Source organism: Passer domesticus, chromosome 5 (assembly GCF_036417665.1).
Source record: "Passer domesticus isolate bPasDom1 chromosome 5, bPasDom1.hap1, whole genome shotgun sequence".
NCBI classification, from domain to species: Eukaryota; Metazoa; Chordata; class Aves; order Passeriformes; family Passeridae; genus Passer; species Passer domesticus.
Window position 1 is genome coordinate 12,488,909 of NC_087478.1, and position 18,961 is coordinate 12,507,869.

At 36.8% G+C, this 18,961-nt stretch overlaps 1 protein-coding gene across 4 annotated transcripts in view; it reads right to left on the bottom strand.

The window, feature by feature from the left end:
• The window catches only part of ATXN7L1 (ataxin 7 like 1), a 109,989-nt gene that overhangs the window by 22,627 nt on the left and 68,401 nt on the right, over positions 1–18,961 (bottom strand). For all 4 annotated transcript variants that reach the window (XM_064422003.1, XM_064422001.1, XM_064422002.1 and 1 more), the window contains 2 exons: positions 9,458–9,680; positions 1,200–1,483 (listed from right to left, as the gene is read on the bottom strand). In XM_064422003.1, the coding sequence (XP_064278073.1) occupies positions 1,200–1,483; positions 9,458–9,680 (507 nt within the window). The remainder of the gene's footprint in view (positions 1–1,199; positions 1,484–9,457; positions 9,681–18,961) is intronic.

An 18,961-nucleotide genomic window follows, 5' to 3' on the forward strand; every position in this document is an offset into this window, starting at 1 on the left:
TAGCAGTACCATAGGCTAACTGCCAAATCTGAGAAAATGAAAAAAATAAACCTGATATTCAGGCAAAAAATAGGACACAGACATTAACTGGAAATGAAAGCATTTATCTTGTACAACTTATACTGGTTCATAATTAGTGCACATTTAGAAATCACGTGAAGTAACTTTGTGCCAAAGTGACGATCCAATGCGGATCATGCTGCCATTAGCAAAATTAGCCTTTCAGTACACACAAGAAGTTCCTGCCCGAGTCACAAAGTACTGCCAGCTGATGAATAGACCCTGCACAGCTTCTTCAGCTGTAAATTTGAGTCAGTTACTTTTACTTTAAAAAAACCAAAAAATAAAAACCCTCAAAACACCTTGTTTTCCTTAATTCAGAGTAAAAATCTGTTTTCTGCTTCCAGGGGTAAATTCTCTCCTCACTGCCCAACAGCTGACAGAGGTCACCTATAGGGAACTCCACTGAAAATAATTCTTCCTCTAACAGAGCCTCTGCCCTCCCACAATGTGGTGTCCCATGCTTTGGTGGCAGGTTTGAACAGGGACCTACATCCTCAAAGCTACCTTGCCTAAGGCCATCCAGGGCACTTCCCATTTAATGTCATTTTCTCAACTCCACTGTCCTGTCTTCCTGAGTAAGATAAAGATCTTCATGCTAGAAACATTGCCACTCATATGTGAATTGCAAGGGGAGAGGGGTGAAAGGAAATTATGACTTTTAACACTTCCCCAGCATTTCCCTTATCTCCTTAAGAATTTTCTCTTATCTAAATTAAAAAAAAAGTCTTTAAAAAAATCATGACTTGGAGGATAAACCAATGTCTTAAACCTGTTCAACTTGATCATGACTGAATTAAAGTCACGCAACCAAGTAATATTTTCCTTTGTTGTAAATAGACTCAAATCCCATTATGGCTTAAAGAAGTTTTCTGCCTTTCTGTTTTAATGAATTTACTTCCTTAAAAATTTGTATTTGGCCTGTTGACCAGTAATTTCAAGCTAAACAGAATGTGTACTTTAAAAATACTTTACACATGCTAAGAGTGTGAAAGCCTTCATTTTCATACATGCAACCCAGCATCTTACAGCAAAAAAATCAAACCAAATCCAGCATTTTATTAGCTGCATTATGAGCTATAGAAGCATTAACAAAGAAAACCAGACTGCCACAAAAGGTGAATGACAACATCACGTACCTGAAAGTCGTTTGTAAGGCTTGTTACTGCTTTTAGTGCCATTTTGGTGTTTCTTGTCTATTGATGGAGCTACAATTCCTTTGCCGTTCAGAATCTTTTCTGGTGATGGTGGCACTGACTTGGATGTCAAACCAGATTTAACCAAAGTTGGAGCAGGTATGGTGGATGAAGAAGTTGAGGAGGAAGTGATGGTGGTAGTGGTTGCAGAATTCATTTTAACATTGGCACCATCTGCCTTCACTAGGTTAGGAATTTTCTCTAGACTGACTACTGGAACAGGAACACTGCAAGATCAAAGAAAAATATTCATGTGGTATTTTCTGCACCAAAGATTTACAGTTACTTAATCCCTTTCCACACATACAAAAATTTCAATGCAAGTGACACAGCATCTTAAGACCAGACTAAAATGAAATACTTGGTACCAGTATTGACTGTTTTTGTTCAATCAAGCATTTACAAAGCCCAGCATCTGTAAAGCCTTGCAATGAAGAGAATGATGAAAATGAACCTTTGTATTTTTTTTTTAAGATCTAATCCTCTACTATTCATAAGCAAAATCAGTATTTGGTACCAAGCAAAACATACTCCTTACAAATACGGTCTCATGCCTTTAACACAAGCACATATCAGACGTGTGTGCTGTGCTAAACTTGCCATGATAACGAAGCAGTTTGCTAATAATATTAATATTTTTAAATAAACACAAAAATAATTCATTTGCTCAGATGTGTCTAAATGACATACAAGTTCTGGAAACATGGAGAAAAGAGATTTTAAGCATAGAAATCTTAATAGCTGTCCCTTTAAAAATATTAAAATCCTTGATGACTTGAGTATTACTACAATGTATTTTAATAAAATCTTAGGGACTTAAAAATAAAAATTCTCAATATAGTTATTAACTTAGTTGGCCCTTTTCAGAGTAAAGTTTGCAATAACTAATTTACTCCAACTTAACTACCACCATTGCATATTTGTGACACTAACAAATTGGCAGCAAAACAGATTGAGACAAATTATTTTCAGCTGCAACAGTATTTTAACATTTCTATCTCCATGAGGAAATATCCAGTGATAGCTTTTCATCTACTCAACAATTCCAAAACTGGATATCTTGTGACTACCAGTTAATATATAAATTATATACCCCTCCCTATTGAAACAAACCCAAATAAAACATACAACATAATGCAAGAATAGTAAGGGAAATCCCCCCATTTCCAAGCCACACAATTTCAGTCTTTTGTGTTTGAAAAATGGAACCTTTGCTGCACCTTTCTACAGAAGGAAAGTTTACAGGTGTGGAGTTTTCACAATCAGAAAAAGATGACTTTGAGATGGCACTCTCCATGGGACACACTTTGGAAACATCAAAGCAGGGCTCAAAATAACTCAATTCTTGACTTTCCTGGGCTCCTACAAACCTCTGTTTCTCTGCAGCTGCTGAAGATGATAAACCTTATTTTAAGGGTGTTTCAACATAGGAAAATGTATGGATATAAACAATGCATTGATATAAACAATAAGCATACACAACTATGAAGAAGATTTAGACACCAAGACATCTTCTGGAGCTGAAATTAAATTATATAAAACTTCTGTCTCCTGTGGTGCTGTACACATAGCAGTTAGTCAGAATACAGATGCAACTGCAGTAATGTGTAGAGCACTGACCAGTAATTAAGCAAAAAATGTATCTTATTCACAAAATCAGAAATGAATGCAAACATGTAGCTGTGAAAGGGAGGATTTGATCCTCTCCTTTTTAAAACTGCTCTGAAATTATTAAATAGCAGGCAAAAATTGTAACACCTCAGCATAGGAATTCTTTTGATTTTGTCTTTAAACAGATGACAATTATATTATCTGAAAACAGGAGAATTTTACATTAAGTAGTTCTACTATACATAAACTATATAAAAACATAGAAGCAAATCTTTATGCCCAGTTTCTAAGAAATATCTTAATTTAAAATACTGATATTCAGTGAAAAAAATCAAGTGTATGATCTGGTTTAGTAGTGAAATATTGTTAATAAAAATGGAAAGGGTTTTTCTGTTTTGCAGTGTTAAGAATCTCAGATCCTAAGGCACGTATGGTTGGATCACTGTGATAATGAAAAATGCCCAGGGGAGAGAAAATTTTTGCTTAATTTTGTTACAGATCAACAAGTCAACCTTCATTACACATTTCATTGTAGTGCAGAAGAAAAAGAAAAATACTCCTGATGCCTTAAGTTTTAGCTTTCATATTTTTTAGATTCTGTACTGCCTTAGTGTGTGACTGAACTTCATATAAAGTGTTAGCAAGTTCTCTTCACAGGGTAGTCAGACAAAGCAATCCTTCTCCAGCCTGGGAACCAAGGACACCGTTGAAGCTTCAGGCCCAAAAAGTACAAACAACAGCGAACTGGGGAGAGCAACCTGGGAGGATGGGACTGCATAACCTGAAGCTCTAATTGGACAATTAACCAAAATATGTAAATGGACCAAAACTTCTAAAAGGGTGAAAACTCATGAGTCGGGTCCATCTTGGGCAGAGCCTGGGCCGGGCCCTTGTGGTGCCCAAGGTGTATCTTTGCAGGCCTTTGAATGAACACCTACTTTATTGCTTTAACTCTGCCCAGCCTCTTTAGGCATCACCCCAGTACCTGTGCGTATACAGATTCTATAGGATTTCTGGCACTCTACAGTAAATTATTTATGATTTCAGAAGCTACAGATTATAATTTCTCTTTCTCTTTTATTGCATTGAACAGTGAGGACCTCTAGTTTAGTCTTAGCATAACATATAAAGAATCATTTATTACCAAATGGAAAATTGGAAGGTCCACAGGACCAGTGACTGGAATCAACTACTAAGGTCTTAAAAAGTAAATAAATCACAAATGTTTATATTTATATTTGATGGTTAGAAAGAATTCTTTTCCCAAACAGAGTATTTTGAGTTAAAAATTGAGGATTTATTTTAAAAGTTTGTTAGAAAAAGAAAACCAAGGTTTAGAGTCTTATTTACTGCATTTTAAAAGGAGTTTTTTAACAATAAGCTTATTTAGATTTTTTTAATGGCAGCTGTTGAAAGGGACAATTAGAAAAACAACACGCAACAAACAAAAAGTGAGGAAAAAAAATCTATTCAGTACAGACTTTTTTTGACAAAAGAAACTCTATTAAGAATAGCAGTATCTACCTAATAGGCAATAGAAGTTACTACCAAAGCAAACACATCAGAAACATTCATTATTTCTTCTGCACTAAGACGGAAATAGGACTCTCTCCAGTCAGATAAAAACGCCTTTTGATTCCTTCGGTAAGCGTAAAGTGCCAGCTGAAAAATAATGATTGATATTTTTTCTTTTTACATAAGGGAATCTGCATAATGTGACAACAGGTTCCAAAAGAGCTGGAGCAATATTGGGTCTCAGCATATTAATTTCTAATTGAATCTTGGAATCTTAGAGAAGCTAGCTGAGTGCTGCTCTTTCATCCATGCTGAAAACCCAAACAAAAGTGTCTTGGAAGAAATATTGGAAAAGCTAATAAACTGATAAACAACAAGTTGACATGGTTTTGCTGAGGATCAGATTCTGGCAAAGAAATATGGTTTCACTTTTTGATGAAGTTACCAGTTAAGCTGACAAAGATAACTATGAAAATGTTCCAGTTTTTGAAAGGCATTATGAAACACAAATAAGAATGATTTAAAAGCAAATGTTAAACAATATGAAATTCAAATCTAGTTTTTCTGAGATTTATGATTTATTAGCGGGGTTTTGCTGGGGCATTTTTAGCCATCATTACCAAGTCTGACATGACCAAAAACTTCAGTGGACTTGAGAAATAAAGATAAGATTACTGGTGATAACATGTGCTGATGGAATCAGGATTGACAGGAACTAAATAATGAAGAGACAAAGTTATAAAACGCAGTATGGAGTGTTTGGTAAAGTTCATTAACTCAAAGAGACATTTTAATACAAATGAATGTAAAGTTACATATGAAATAAGAAGCTGTTCAGTCTGCAGTGAAATACAGGGAAACAACACATTGGAAAACAGTGACAAAAATATTTAGTGGTCACAGTGAATAAGCAATATGAGGTTTTATTGTATTGTTGTGCTTATATCAACAATGGGATATGGCAAGTAAGAAATAGTTTTCACAGGTTCCTGGTTCTACTGGTATTGGAATATGGCTTCTAGTATTGCTGACCAGCAGTGATGAATTAGAAAGAAACCAGAAAAATGCTCAAAAATGAGGGCTACAAAAAGTGCATGGTCATGACAGGCTTTAGAAGCTCATTCTCTTTTCAAATAAGGTAAGATTTCCTTCTGTTTTCTCATGCTTTCTCAGGCAGTCGGACTACATGGTCATTGTAGGTCCCTTCCAGCAGGCAACAAAAATAACTATAGTATGTCACAACACTTTTCATACCTGTAGCTCCTTTTACTTCTGTTTTCCTTTCTTTTGGCTTTTAAAAATGATTTCTCCTTCCTATTATGTAATTTTGCTGGGTTTATGTTTTGGTCATTTGTAACTATATTTATTCTAAAAGCTCAGCTGCTCATTCAACTATTCAAATTTGTGAGAAAAGAAATTCACAAACATTTAAAAACATAAAACATTGCTCTAATGTACATTGCTAAAATTGCCTCTACAATGTACAAAATGTTTGTAATTTAATGTTAGATTATATGGTCCAAGTCAATCCTGCTGAGTTTTGCTCCCATGCTGCAATAGAAATATCCTTAAATCATGACTATCTTCACTTTCTCAGGTTCAGTATGAACAATTGTATTTCCTTATAGAAATAAAGGACAAAAGATGATTAAAAATACTTTGAAAAGTGACATTATAAATTTAAAAGGATTGCTTACAGGTACACCTTTGGGATCCTTTTTCTGTTTACAGAAAGAGTGAGTTTTCTCTGTGTTGATGAAAACCACATAATTTCCATCTAATTTTTTTCATTTTCAGAACTTCTGGCAGGCTAAACTTTGTGGAGGGAGGCCAAGGAGATCTACTTCAGCTGGTTTCTCAGTGCTAGCTTACTTCAACATTTTACCCCAATTTTATGCTGCCTTAGGATCATGGATAGATGGAACTGAACACTCTGCAGGATCACAGCGCCTAAATCCACCATGGCAGCACCCAGAAGCTGTGCTGGGGCACAGCAGGTGAAGCAGCATCCCTTGGGCAGGTCAGCAATGAGGAGGAGAGCTCCTGGCTGCAGGAATGCCTTTTATAAAGGGGAAGCATCTGAGCTATGCTTACTAATTATGATCACTTGTTCATTATTATTGTTATTTCTACCAGTTCCTTGCCCTTTTCTCCCCAGTTTCTACCCTCTGCTATACCTATTACCACCTTGACTGCAAGCTGCAGAAAATGATGGTTTGCATTTATCTTGTGCACAGTGCAGTGGTGCTCCAGCTCTGCTCCATCTCTAAGCACTGCTGTATTAATAGCAACCATGGTAGAGATACAGGGGAAAAAATCAGAACTGACAGATATTTCTGGATGATGTATTCACAATAATACTTTATATTCCAGCTACAAGAAGGGAGGTATTAAAACAGCAGCTAAAAAATGAAACAGTTCCAGATCTCTTTTATCTGATCATTCCAATCATGATTTTTAAAATGATAGTCATGGAGCAACCAGAACCTCTGGAGCACATCTTAGAACAACACAGGACATGAACAAGAGAAAGAGCTACTTGGTCAATGGCTAGGATGATGCCTCAACCAAAACTATTACAAATTTAACAACAGAAGTTGGATCTACATGAAGGCTGGCACAGCAACAGATCAACTGGGCTATGCTGTTGCAGAGGCCATTCCCAAAATTCTAATTGTAACAACTAAAATTTAAAGGAGATGCTGTACAAAACAATCAGGCAAGCCCAACAAAGGTTGTTCCAGGTCTGAAATGCAATCACTAAAGTGATATAATTCCTGAAACAAGCTGATTTGACAACTGTCTGGAAGAACTTAGGTCAAATAAACATTAGGTATGAGATTATAATGTAACAGACAAAAGCATTGAAGACCTGGAAGCTTCTGAGGATGACAAATCACAACACATTTGGATGCACCATGAATCCTGTTTGCATTTTTGAGATGAATATTTCTGTGTCAATTGCGTATTTCTTTCTAAAAGCTAAGACAAGAAATTCTATGGCTTGTGCAGCAGCTGAATGGAAGACAGAATCATAACAAATAATAAATGTTATTAATAATTTCACCTTAAATCAGATCCACTGAATATTTTCTAGTATTCGAAATAAATATTATAATCCTCTAATGGAATAGGAACAAGTACTTTCTTCTGTAACAGCTGTCACTCTCTATAACCTGTGATGATTAGCAGACAGATTTTATTCTATAACAAGTCATGTAATCTAAAGCACTTAACACTATATTTTGCAAGAGAATTTCATTGATCTTCACTTCAGATTGTTTGTGGTTTGCTATGTGGTAATTACAGTATCTTTAACTACTATATGCCTCATTTTTCCCCAAAACAAAACAAAACTGCAGTATGATCTCCCAGCATGGCTGCAAGAATTACGTAATTCTTGGTACAACTACTGTCATGTTCACTGCCAATCAACAGAGCAGTACAACACTTTGAAATGGTTAAATCTACCTTGTTAATAATCATCAGTAAATATTTAGGATGCTACCAATAAAGGGAAAAGGGATTGGTGGAAATGCTCAGTTATTTTGTTCCCTTCCAGCTTTTACTGCCTGCCAGAATGACACCTGTTGCCAGAATAGAAAATATTGTTTATAGATTCAGTGAATCTGCTGAAATGTGGATCTGTAAGTTGCTGTCTGTAACACAATGAGAAATAGGTTTATAGTCAATAGTGTTAATACTCTGAAGTCCTTTCTGATTTTCTTTTAATTAGACTTAAAAAAGAATCCCCTCTTGTATAAAATTCCCCTCCAAAATTCAGAAGAAAAAGCCACCATTCAGTCAATAATGTTTGGTTTCAAGTAGTAAATGAGGTACCTACAGCTGAGACGGGCTATTCTGCTATTCTAGTTAACATGTGAGTGTAAAGTCTAACCAATCAGATTTCCTATTTTCAGAAATTTATACCATAATTGCCCACAATGCTCATTATGCTTGAAAAGATGGTGGGTCCAGATTTCCAGGAAGAATATATTTTCCAGGGCAAGGTAAATTCCACAGCTAGGCAGAAGCTGCTGTCTTTGACATGATGCCAACTTGTGCATGTTTCAGGCAGAAACATGAGCTATGCCTTTAACATAATCTGAGCTTATTCTTTGTCTCATGAGTGAATGGTTTGCATGAAATCATTTACTGTTTTAAGGAAGTTGTGTCCAGAAACCCTACCTAAAATTATGACCTTCTTATGCTAGGTATTACATATAAAAGGGAAGGATCTATATAGTAAGTAGATAAATCTTAAGAAAAAGGAAGTCTCACTATCTCAAATTTACAGACAGAGAACTGAAGCTGAAGAGATCAAGGCATAACAGAACCAGGAACTGAACCCAGATCTCAAGTCGCCAACCTAATGGCCTAATCACAAAGCATCTTTCCTGTAGATAATGAAGACAAAACAATTTCTTAAGGGATAAAATAGTGACCCAGTTCTGCTGTCATTTATATTTTTGAACTCTGCTGCTATCATCAGTCACAGGAGGATGGGCATGGCAGTCTCAAAGCCTGTATGTGTACATATATCACAGTACATGTAAGACACCCCCAAAATAGTGATTTTTGCAGCCAAAATTTTCTTGTCATCTTATAAGGCACCAAATATTATCAAAACACAGAATGAACTACAAAAGCAGCTGCTATTGAAGATAATTGACTATAACAAGTAAGTTTTCATGAACATCAGTTAAGCCAGTATTAAGGACTCTGCAAAAATTATCCTGTTAAACTGTTTAAAAGCATCAGTTCTAAGGGCTGATAGTGTAATGGAAGATAGACCTTAAAGATAGCAAACTGGGTCAATACCTCACTTACTATATGCATCTTAGAAAAACACATTTGATGGAACATTGAAAAAGTAATTCAGTCCTTCTTGCACTTCCTATATATAATTTTTTTATCTTCACTAAAAAATATCCTGGTTTCCTCCCTTAGAAATATAGAGGCTTAAACTGTAAACTTAGGTAAAACGAGAATTTGGATTTTTATTATGATTGTGATATATATAGAGAGATATTTTGAACACCAGCATCTTTGGTAACTATTATTTTGGTACTCACCATGGTTTATCCCGTGACACCTTTGAAGGAAAGACTGTGTGCTGTTTGCTACTGGAGGTAAGTAGATTGTCTTTGGGCGTTTTGAATGGCTTTGAGTTGCTGCTGACAGGGTTATGGCCGCTGATACAGGATTTCGGTTTCATCTGTACTAGGGATGTCCTGGAATTACAGGCTGGAGAAGCTGGAGAAGGGGAAGGTTTACACATTGAACTGTGTCTTCGTTCTGTAACAGAAAATGAATGGATTTTACAATATGTCATAGGCTAAAACTAAAAATACAAGTTGGGAAAGAGGAAATTGTTCTTCTCTATGCCAGTTACAATGATTTCCATCCAAAGACCACCAGTTTATTACTGTTGTGAATGTAATCAAGCCAAATGATAATTAGACAAAATCAGCTTCATAAAGTGCTCTGAAAAAAAAGTAAAAAATAGTAAAATAAATGGCAATAATTGATCAGAAAATTTGTATTCGGTATCCCAAGTCTTTCACACCAAGAAGAAAGGAGAGTATGTAACAGCTAACACAACTCCGTAAAATGCTCTGTGACAGATATGGGATTGCTCCTGAAATGGTTTATGATGAATTCATCTGACCTGGTTATTGGGAAATTTACTTTATGACTACCTCATTTCAATTTTAATGAGAAACTGTAGGAAAAACAACAGGAAGACTGGAAAGTAGCAAAAGGTCTACTGCTCCTGGCCCTTCCAGAGATGGGCTCTGCCTTGTTCGCTTGCTTATCTCCAAGCACCATTCAAGGTAAAAGTTTGGGGTTTTTTCCACATAGAGCAAGTGGCCTGTGCAAAAAACCCAGGAAGTTGATGTCTCAGTAACAAATGTGGCATCTGGAGGTGAGCACTGCTCATGCTCACACCAGAGGCCTCTCAAGCACTGCAAAAAAGCAAGGCCTGGCTGATCCTGCACAAGACAGACAGGCTTCAGTGAAATTGTTTTGATTGGGTCATTATTAGTATTTTTTAAAATATAAATGTCCTATCCCTCATATTGTTAAGTAAAAAGACTGTTTGGGCCATTCTTTACTAATTTTATCTTTCTCCAGGGTAGAAGTGCCAGTGCTTGGCCAGCCAGCTGCATCGGTGTGCAGCAAACAACAGGCTTGTGCTGAGAACTTCAGCACAACTACAAAATCCTACAAGTGACAGGAGCTGATCTTTGCTCTAAGGTTTTGAGGGGTGCTGTAAATCTTGAACAGTCCTGTTGGCCCCATTTGTGAAGCACCCTTTCCCCAGCCCCAGTGCTCCCTAGCCAAAGGCAGCAGCGGGTGGCATGGACGGGCTGGGGAAGAGGAATTTTCCTGTCAGCAGGGCCTGGCTCACTGGCAATGACTGCAGTCTGCTCGTGCTCAAACACCGGGAGCCTGATCACAGAGGGATCAGAAAGGTACCCCCAGAACCAACACAGTAATCAAATGTAGCAAGCAGAATGTAAGCACAGGCTGAGTACTTCAGACAAGCTGGAGTTTCTCATTCAACATGCAGCAATTTTTCCTTTAGCACTTGAAGAATCCGAGTGGGTGCTACTCTTTGAGCTTGACCACCATCACACAGTCAACCAAGAGCAGGTTAAGGAAGCACCAGGGACCTGCTACTACATGGGAAAGTTTTGTATTTGTATCATCAACCCTGCACTCACTAGTTTGATATTTCAAGGACACCTAAGTGAAATTTTCCCACAGAGAATCAAAACATGACAATTTGTCTGGCATCCTCACAAGTAAAAACTTGCCAGTAGCAGAAGGATTCATCCGTGATTAACTCGCAATACGCAAATACCTCAAGAACAAAGAGAAATGCTTAAAAAATTCCAAAATGTTTCTATTAGATCTCAAATTATTGAAGAAAGACATTTTTTATTTAAGATCAAGCATTTCCATATCTTCTCATTCACAGCTTTAATTGCCAATGCTGGAATTTCCTCCAGATTCTCCTGCAGCTGAAGAGCAAAACAGCCTTAATTTTTTTTCAATTACAAAAGTATCTATCCTTACTCCCAAAATGTCCCCTGTCATTTGCCAATTTTCACCCCACTACACACTTCAGTGTGCAGACTCTGCCTTTAAAACTCCTTTGCAGGATGCAGTGGATTTACATTCATTTCACCTCATATTTGTGGTAACACCTGTGTAAGCTACACATCTGATTCTGAAATGCACAGTTCCATTCACAAACTATTTATTTTATTAAGTAATAGTTATTGTTTCAAGATATACTAATCTTCTCAGTACCTATTTAATAAATTTTAAGTAGGCTAATCAAAATTTGCAACTTTCCTATTAATTACTGGAGGACTGATGAAAAGGAAATGCTATGCTACCAACAAAATCAAGTTGTATATAAAGTAAAACTTGGGAGAAAACATGTTTTCCACACACACACACCATATAAACTTAGGATTAATAAAACCAATTTTCAAAACAGCTACTGGTTTTCTTAAACCTGACTGCTTTCTAGTAAATTGTGTCATCAGTATCAGCCCTGTGGATATGGGGGATATTTTAATAAGAGTAATATGTTTCATTTGAAAATGAAATATATTACTCTTTAAAACTAACCTTCTGGAAAGACGAATATTCAAGGTATTGATTGGTGGTCATTCTTGTGATCAGAACTGACTGCTATAATTAGCATTTCCTTTTAACTCCTCAAACTCCCATTTTCCCCCAAAACATGGCTACAGAATGTCTTCCACCTTTTAGACAGACTCCAATACACATTTGAGTATTATCACCATTACCCAGATTTTCTTCAAATTTCTTAGAATGGAAATGGAAACTGTGATCTCTGTAAAGTCATACAGGAGAAAGAATGTAAATAGCCAATGCCACACAACCAGAGGTGTTCTGAGACACTGCTTGGACGGGTGAAATCTGCGCATTTCCTCACGAAAGTTAACGTCACTTCAATGTCAGCAGAAGAAGATGGCAGCAACACCTTGCAGGTATGGCACAGTGGAGAGCTGTGCTCCCTCCAAAGGGGCATAAACTCCTGAGCTGGGCAAGCATGCCTGCAAGAGACTGTATTTGACAGAAGTGTGAGTTCTCAGACAAATCTCAATGGTGAGGGCATAAATTGTAACTAAATATTGGTGCATATTCCTTCTCAAGAACTATCAAGCTGCCTCTTGATTCTTCATTCCTTACAATGTATGTGGTAGTCAAGCACCCTTAGACACTGGTAATATGTTTCAGAGAAAGAATGGGAATATATGATAAAAAAAGGTCATCAGCTGTCAGATCAACTGCTAAAACCAGGGTGATGGTGGCCTCCTCTATCAAATTGACTTTTGTGGTCAAATCTGTTTTAAAAATTTTTTACTAAATTGTCTGTTCCTATTTTACCTAAGTACAATGAATGGCACAACGTCCAAATCTACTATTATACAGCCTATGCAATAAATTAATGTGTGAATAAAAGACATTTGCACATCAAATAGTTGTGATAAAATTAAATATTCACATACTAACATATTCAGGAGACAATCAGCTATCTGTGTAACACTTTCTACGCTCATTTGCAGTTCATATGTAGACAGATTAGATCTAGTAAAGCAGGTGAACTTGTGTTCACACAGCTGTGGACATGGCTGTCCCTATTCACATACTCTGGTGATACAGCCAGTGGACATTGATGAAACTAATGAGGAATGAAAGTTTCTGCCCCTATAAATGATTAAATGCAGCAAGGCAACTAGAAAACCAGTTATCATCACTGATAAATACTAACCTAAATTCTGTACACTTTTCAGCAGTGCTATGAATATGTGCTCCAGTTCAAAAGATAATTTTTCTGATTTATTTCAATACTTCCAAATGAATGCTTATGTTCTCCATAAATAACAACAGATATTTGTTTTGTTTCTAAATACCAGGTGCTGTCACATCCAAGAGCACAGGAGCACAATCAAAGTTACAATCCTCTTTACCACGTTAATCTTTCTGCAACCTCTCAGCTGTCTCAGCACGGTCACTGCAAGCAAGTGACAAGCAACATGTGACTTCTGCTGCCAAACAGTTAATGTATTAATGGCATTAATCTCAGAGGAAAGTTTAACACTCTCACTGAATTACCTCACTTTCTATAGAATCAGTTTCAGATCAATATCTTTTTCTATTCAGTGGCAAGTGTCCAAAAGCCTGGCGCTCCATATAGTTCAAAGGCGCATTGCAAACGGCATCGGTAGCATTGCAAATGATCTTAAACTAGTCCAGGAGATTCTCCATGTCCTATGGAAACATGGATATAGTCCAACTTTCTCAGCCAAATATGAATTGTTTGTAGATGTGAAGTCCTTATGTTGTTGGAGACCTAACAGCCCCTGAATCTCCAGAGCTTCTCTCCTATGCCCTTATACTCCATTTTTAATCCTCCTTCCTGCCTCCTGCACAATGCAACGCCCTGCCTTTCCCCAAATCTTTGCTGCAGCTGCCAAAGTCCTCTAGGTCTGCCTTTAAATCTGTAATTCCACTGGATCCTCTCTGATGGGTCACCAGGGAATACTAGCAGCTGTTTTGCAGGAAACGCCACATCTTCTAATCATAAGCAAAAAAAGCAAAGCAATAGAGGGGCAACACGAGCTCCAGAGCCACAAGCACAGCATGTGGGAAAATGAGGCAAAACCACATTCTGAGTAGAAAGTCTCTTTTTAAATTTTTGCCTTGACTCTTATATGAAGATCAAGCACTCAGCTCACAGCAAACCTTACAATGACACTACAGCAAATAGGATGCCCATAACACATGTCAAATATTGCAGTTTCCTACCAAAAAAGATCTTTATGTGATCCTGAAACTGCAGATTATCTCTTATCTGGACTAGAAACAAAACCCCATTCCTTACTATATCCCACCTGCATCCACACTCTCACCCAACATGTGCTACTCAAAATTGATCAAATCAAGCGAAAAGTTTTTGCCCAGTTAGTGCCTTCTCCATCAATACGACAATCATGGAGGAAAAATGTAAGCATATAATTTGAGCATAGAGAAAGATATGTCTTTCATCTTTCTGTGCTTTTTTTTTTCCAGATACTTGAAACAAAACAGGAAAAAAAAACAAAAACCTTCATGTTGTCAGAAGACAGACACTAAAACTTTGTCAGCACGAGTCATTTTAAAACACTACTCCTGTTTAGCATGATCTGACTTCCTGTGTACAAGAGGCCTAAAGTAAAAATCAATTATAGGTTGACCCATGAATAACTCAGAGACCCAGTGTTATGGATTATGGCTTGGTGTTATACTTGGTAAAAACAAACAAAATTTAACTACTAAAACTCTGAAAGGTAAGAAAGTTATTTACTGCTAGTAAACATTTATAGAATAATAAAACTCTTTTTTAAGCTTGTATTCATCACAACACTTGAGTTCATAGTCCTTTTACTCGGAATAGCATAAAGTAACTGATCCAACTGCCCTTAACACAATATGAATACTGTTACTCCCCATTTACAATATTTAAGCAGATGGTAATGAAATTTAGTATCTCATAGTCTTGTTGATGAAGATGTTACTCATGGTAACTCATACACTGCCTAAGCACAAATTACAGTTTTTCTATTTACATTATATCCTGAGGTGCTTTGTTGCACAGCTTTTCACTGTGCAAAGTTGAGCAATGTATACTTACAATTTCAATAAACAGTAAATGAAACCTACCACCTTGTACTGATCCCAGTTCAAAGTTTGCAAATGTACTTGGCATTAATCCTAATAAAACCAAAACAGAAAAAAACTCCACACATGCCCGAAAAGCAACAGCCAGCAACCAGAAAATGAACAACCTAGACTCTTGCAGAAATGTGTCATCTTGCAGGAACTGGCAGCTGGTTCATAACAAGAATTCATAAACACCTTGTAAGCACTTTCATTTTGCAGCCACAGTCTGCAAAAACACTAGCAAAGCCCAGTACGTGAGGTTAAACAAAAATAAAATTGTATTTGATGTCAGCAAACTACAGCATAATGTTGCAAGATTGAAGGATAACTTTACCAGCTTTTTTGACAAAACACTATTCCAAGTCCAGCTGAAAAAGTTTGGAAATAATATCCGCAAACCGTTCCACCCTTCTTGCACTGCGCACTGGAAAGGAAACAGCACAGTCGGTTTCATTTTGATACTTCTTGTAAACTGACAAAGGAAATAAACTGCCAGCTCCAGCCCCCGGACTGATCTGCTGCATAAAACACTGCTCAACAATCACAAGCTTCATTCCAGGTCAAATGACATAATTGGGAAATTATCAAGTGCTAAAATAACCACCGTTCTGCTGGTGTTTATTTACAATAAACACAAGCTTCGCTTTCTGATAGAAACCCACTAAAATGATTCTCCATTTCACAAAGTCTACAAGTGAGTAGGATCAGCAAAATTATGCAAAACATCCTGCTAGAAGAAGAAATGTAAACTGAGCCACTTACAGAGAGGAGCAGGCTGCCAACTTAATCTGATTCTACGACGACTGTAAACATGTACTTTTGGAACGTGAAGCGATTCACATTGCCACAGATGCCGTCAGAGAAACACAGCAACGTGATTAGGTATTCTGCACACGGGGGAAAATCCGGCAGATGACCTGCCGCAGCAAACACCAGATCTCGGCGAGCACACACCAACTGTTTTGACTACAGGCACTTGTTAAGCACCAAGTTTCGGTCCTACCAGTTGGACACCAGAACTGAACCTGTGCCAAGAACAACACGAGCTGAAAACGGCTGCAGGGGTTTTTTTTCCCCCTTTTTTCTTTTTTTCTTTCTTCTTCTTTTTTTTTTTAATAATAGTTGATACAACTCAAATAACTGCAGAAATGAACCAAAGTGCAAAATTAAAAGAAGCAAAACCCACAAGTGTATATTTAGAAGAGGACACCGAATTTTTACTTCCTTGATCCAGGAAAGAAGGAGAGTTTGTGCACAACACAGTAGGATGAACCTGATGTTTTCTTGGAAATTCCTTCATTTATGGAATAATCTGGCATTTGTCAGGATAATTATAAAACACATCAGAAATAATCTCTAGACTATCACTATTATACATTTACATGGCCAAACATCTTAAAAATGGCAAAATTCCATAAAGAGCCACACAGAGCACCTCCCAGAACACTATTACTCCTCATGCGTAAAAAGCATGAAAAGAAAGAAGAGTCAAATGGAACTCCAAAAATGCTTTAAGTAGTGCAATTAATTATCCTAAATGTAAACTGCAGCTTCTGGGTACTTGCCTGCTTCTTTTATAAGGATGCTGAGATATAAATATGAAGTTCCAAGGTATCACTGAAGTATCAGACAGACAGGAAAACAACAGAAGTGTGAATACCCTGCCCGGGTGACAATGTCAGTCTTCACATCATTGAGCAGGAAGACCTAGATTTAACTGTAGTGCCAAGGTCTGTTTCTACAGCTATAAAAGGGGATATTAATGATTTAGAGTATTAACTAGCTTAAAAAAGGAATTGAAGTCTTAAGTAGGAATTCATCACTCCTGTAATGACACAATTCTACACGTGTAACCAGCATTTGCCACCTGACACATTTCTGCAACTGCAGAAAAAATGACAATTTTCAACTCCATATTTCTCAGCTCAGCAAGGCCAAAAATCCCCAGGCAAAAAAGAAGTAACAGAGCAAGCGAATCTTGGGTACACAATTTTCTGAGTGACAGCCTACCAAAATAAAACAAGGAAAGCTTATGCACAGAAATTTCACAATCTCCTGGAAGAGATGGTCAGCTAAGTCCAACATGAAACGGGAGTCTGAGCTAAATACCACCTCAAACCTTGTGTCCAGCACCACAAGGCTGACGTCACCATCCTTTTGCACTGATATCTTACTACCTGCTGACCCACATTCCCACTATTTTTGTACTCGGAGGATGGAAATGCATTATCAGCCCTAAACTCAGGACAGACATATCAAGTGAAATGCTAAAATATTTCTAGCAATCAAACCACAGTACTCTCAAAGGTAAATACTGCCAACAAATCAGAATTTTGTGGGTGATTTTATATGTGAGGAGAAATCTTTTATTTGGCTAAATGTACAAAGTTATAAACAAATCACCTATTCCTTTATTCAAACACCCGACTTAAAGAATTACACCCCAGATTGTTGCAAAATAGAGGAAAATTTAGTATTGTCATCCTCTCATGCTTTGTACCATGTAATAGACCTGTTCCCTCAGGCAGATCTTTCACATTCAAGGTTGTCTAATGACACATATTTTTATTCATTTATACTTATGAGGTAAAATATTTCACTGTATCTCTGTTTTCCTCTTTAACTGTTTTTACATAACAATAAAAAAATAAAGTGATTTATGTACATTATCACTTTAAGAACTAATGAAATGTTTGCCCTCATCTATCATAAACCAGAAATGTTTAAAGTTTCTTTAATGTTTTACTTAATCCAAAAATATATATATAATGTCATTCCTTTTTACTGTTAAAAAAAGATAAGCCATTGTAGAGTGAGATGGGACTATTGAGGTGGTTTGGAAAAAAACAATGGTCTACTATGACTCCAAGAAAACAGGTTATTATTTTTAGGTGACATATTCTTCACCTGGTTCTGTGAAAAACATGACACCAGATTTTATTCAATACCAAGATCACATATCATAATCTCATTTTATCTTTCTGTACAAATAACTTCTAAAGAAATAGTAACTTCACTGAATTTAGCCCAAAATAACATCCTTGCAGAACTTGCATATAAGCTGTTGTTTAAACCTTCTGGCTTTTTCTTACTTGGGATCCAAACCTAGCACCTGGTGAATCAATGTATTTCTTAACAAGCTGGTTTTTAAGCACAGAAATAATGGAATTTTTTTTTTCTATAAATTTGCAGGTTTGAATGGCAAATGGCTCCATCTCTGTTACCCTGAGCTTCTTTGTCCCCCAGCAGCCTCATCATTTCATCCTGTATCCACAGTCTGTCCCTCTTCCCAAGGGATAAGCTCTGTTTGGTCTGCAGGTAGACATGTGCCAGCTGTCAGTACAAGCTGCAAATGAGCTGCTACCACATGGAATACTGTTCTCTGGGCCACATTATTTAAACTATCTGCTCACACTTGCTGATTTTCACAAGACTGCTGAAACTTTGGATTTTTGAACCAAATCAGCAAAGAGCTAAGAATTCTCAGACAAAAGAGAAAATAGATACAATCACGTAAGGTTTATTGCTATTATTATTTTTATTGCTAGTAGCATTATTACAATAATTATAATATTTTTGGAAATCCAAGCTAAAATCTACATATGATTTTTTAAACTTGGTTTTCTTTGTTTGCCACTCCTCATGGGTATTCCAAGGCATCAAATTAATTCCCTTGGAATATTTTGACATAATTTCAAAATCCAGGTAACCATACAGATCTGTTCAGCTAGGGACACTTGTTATGTTTTGAAAATTGAATGAGCCTACATTTAAGTTTCAATTTGCTTTATCAAAACCTGCTACAAAAGCAGCATAACTGTCAGTTC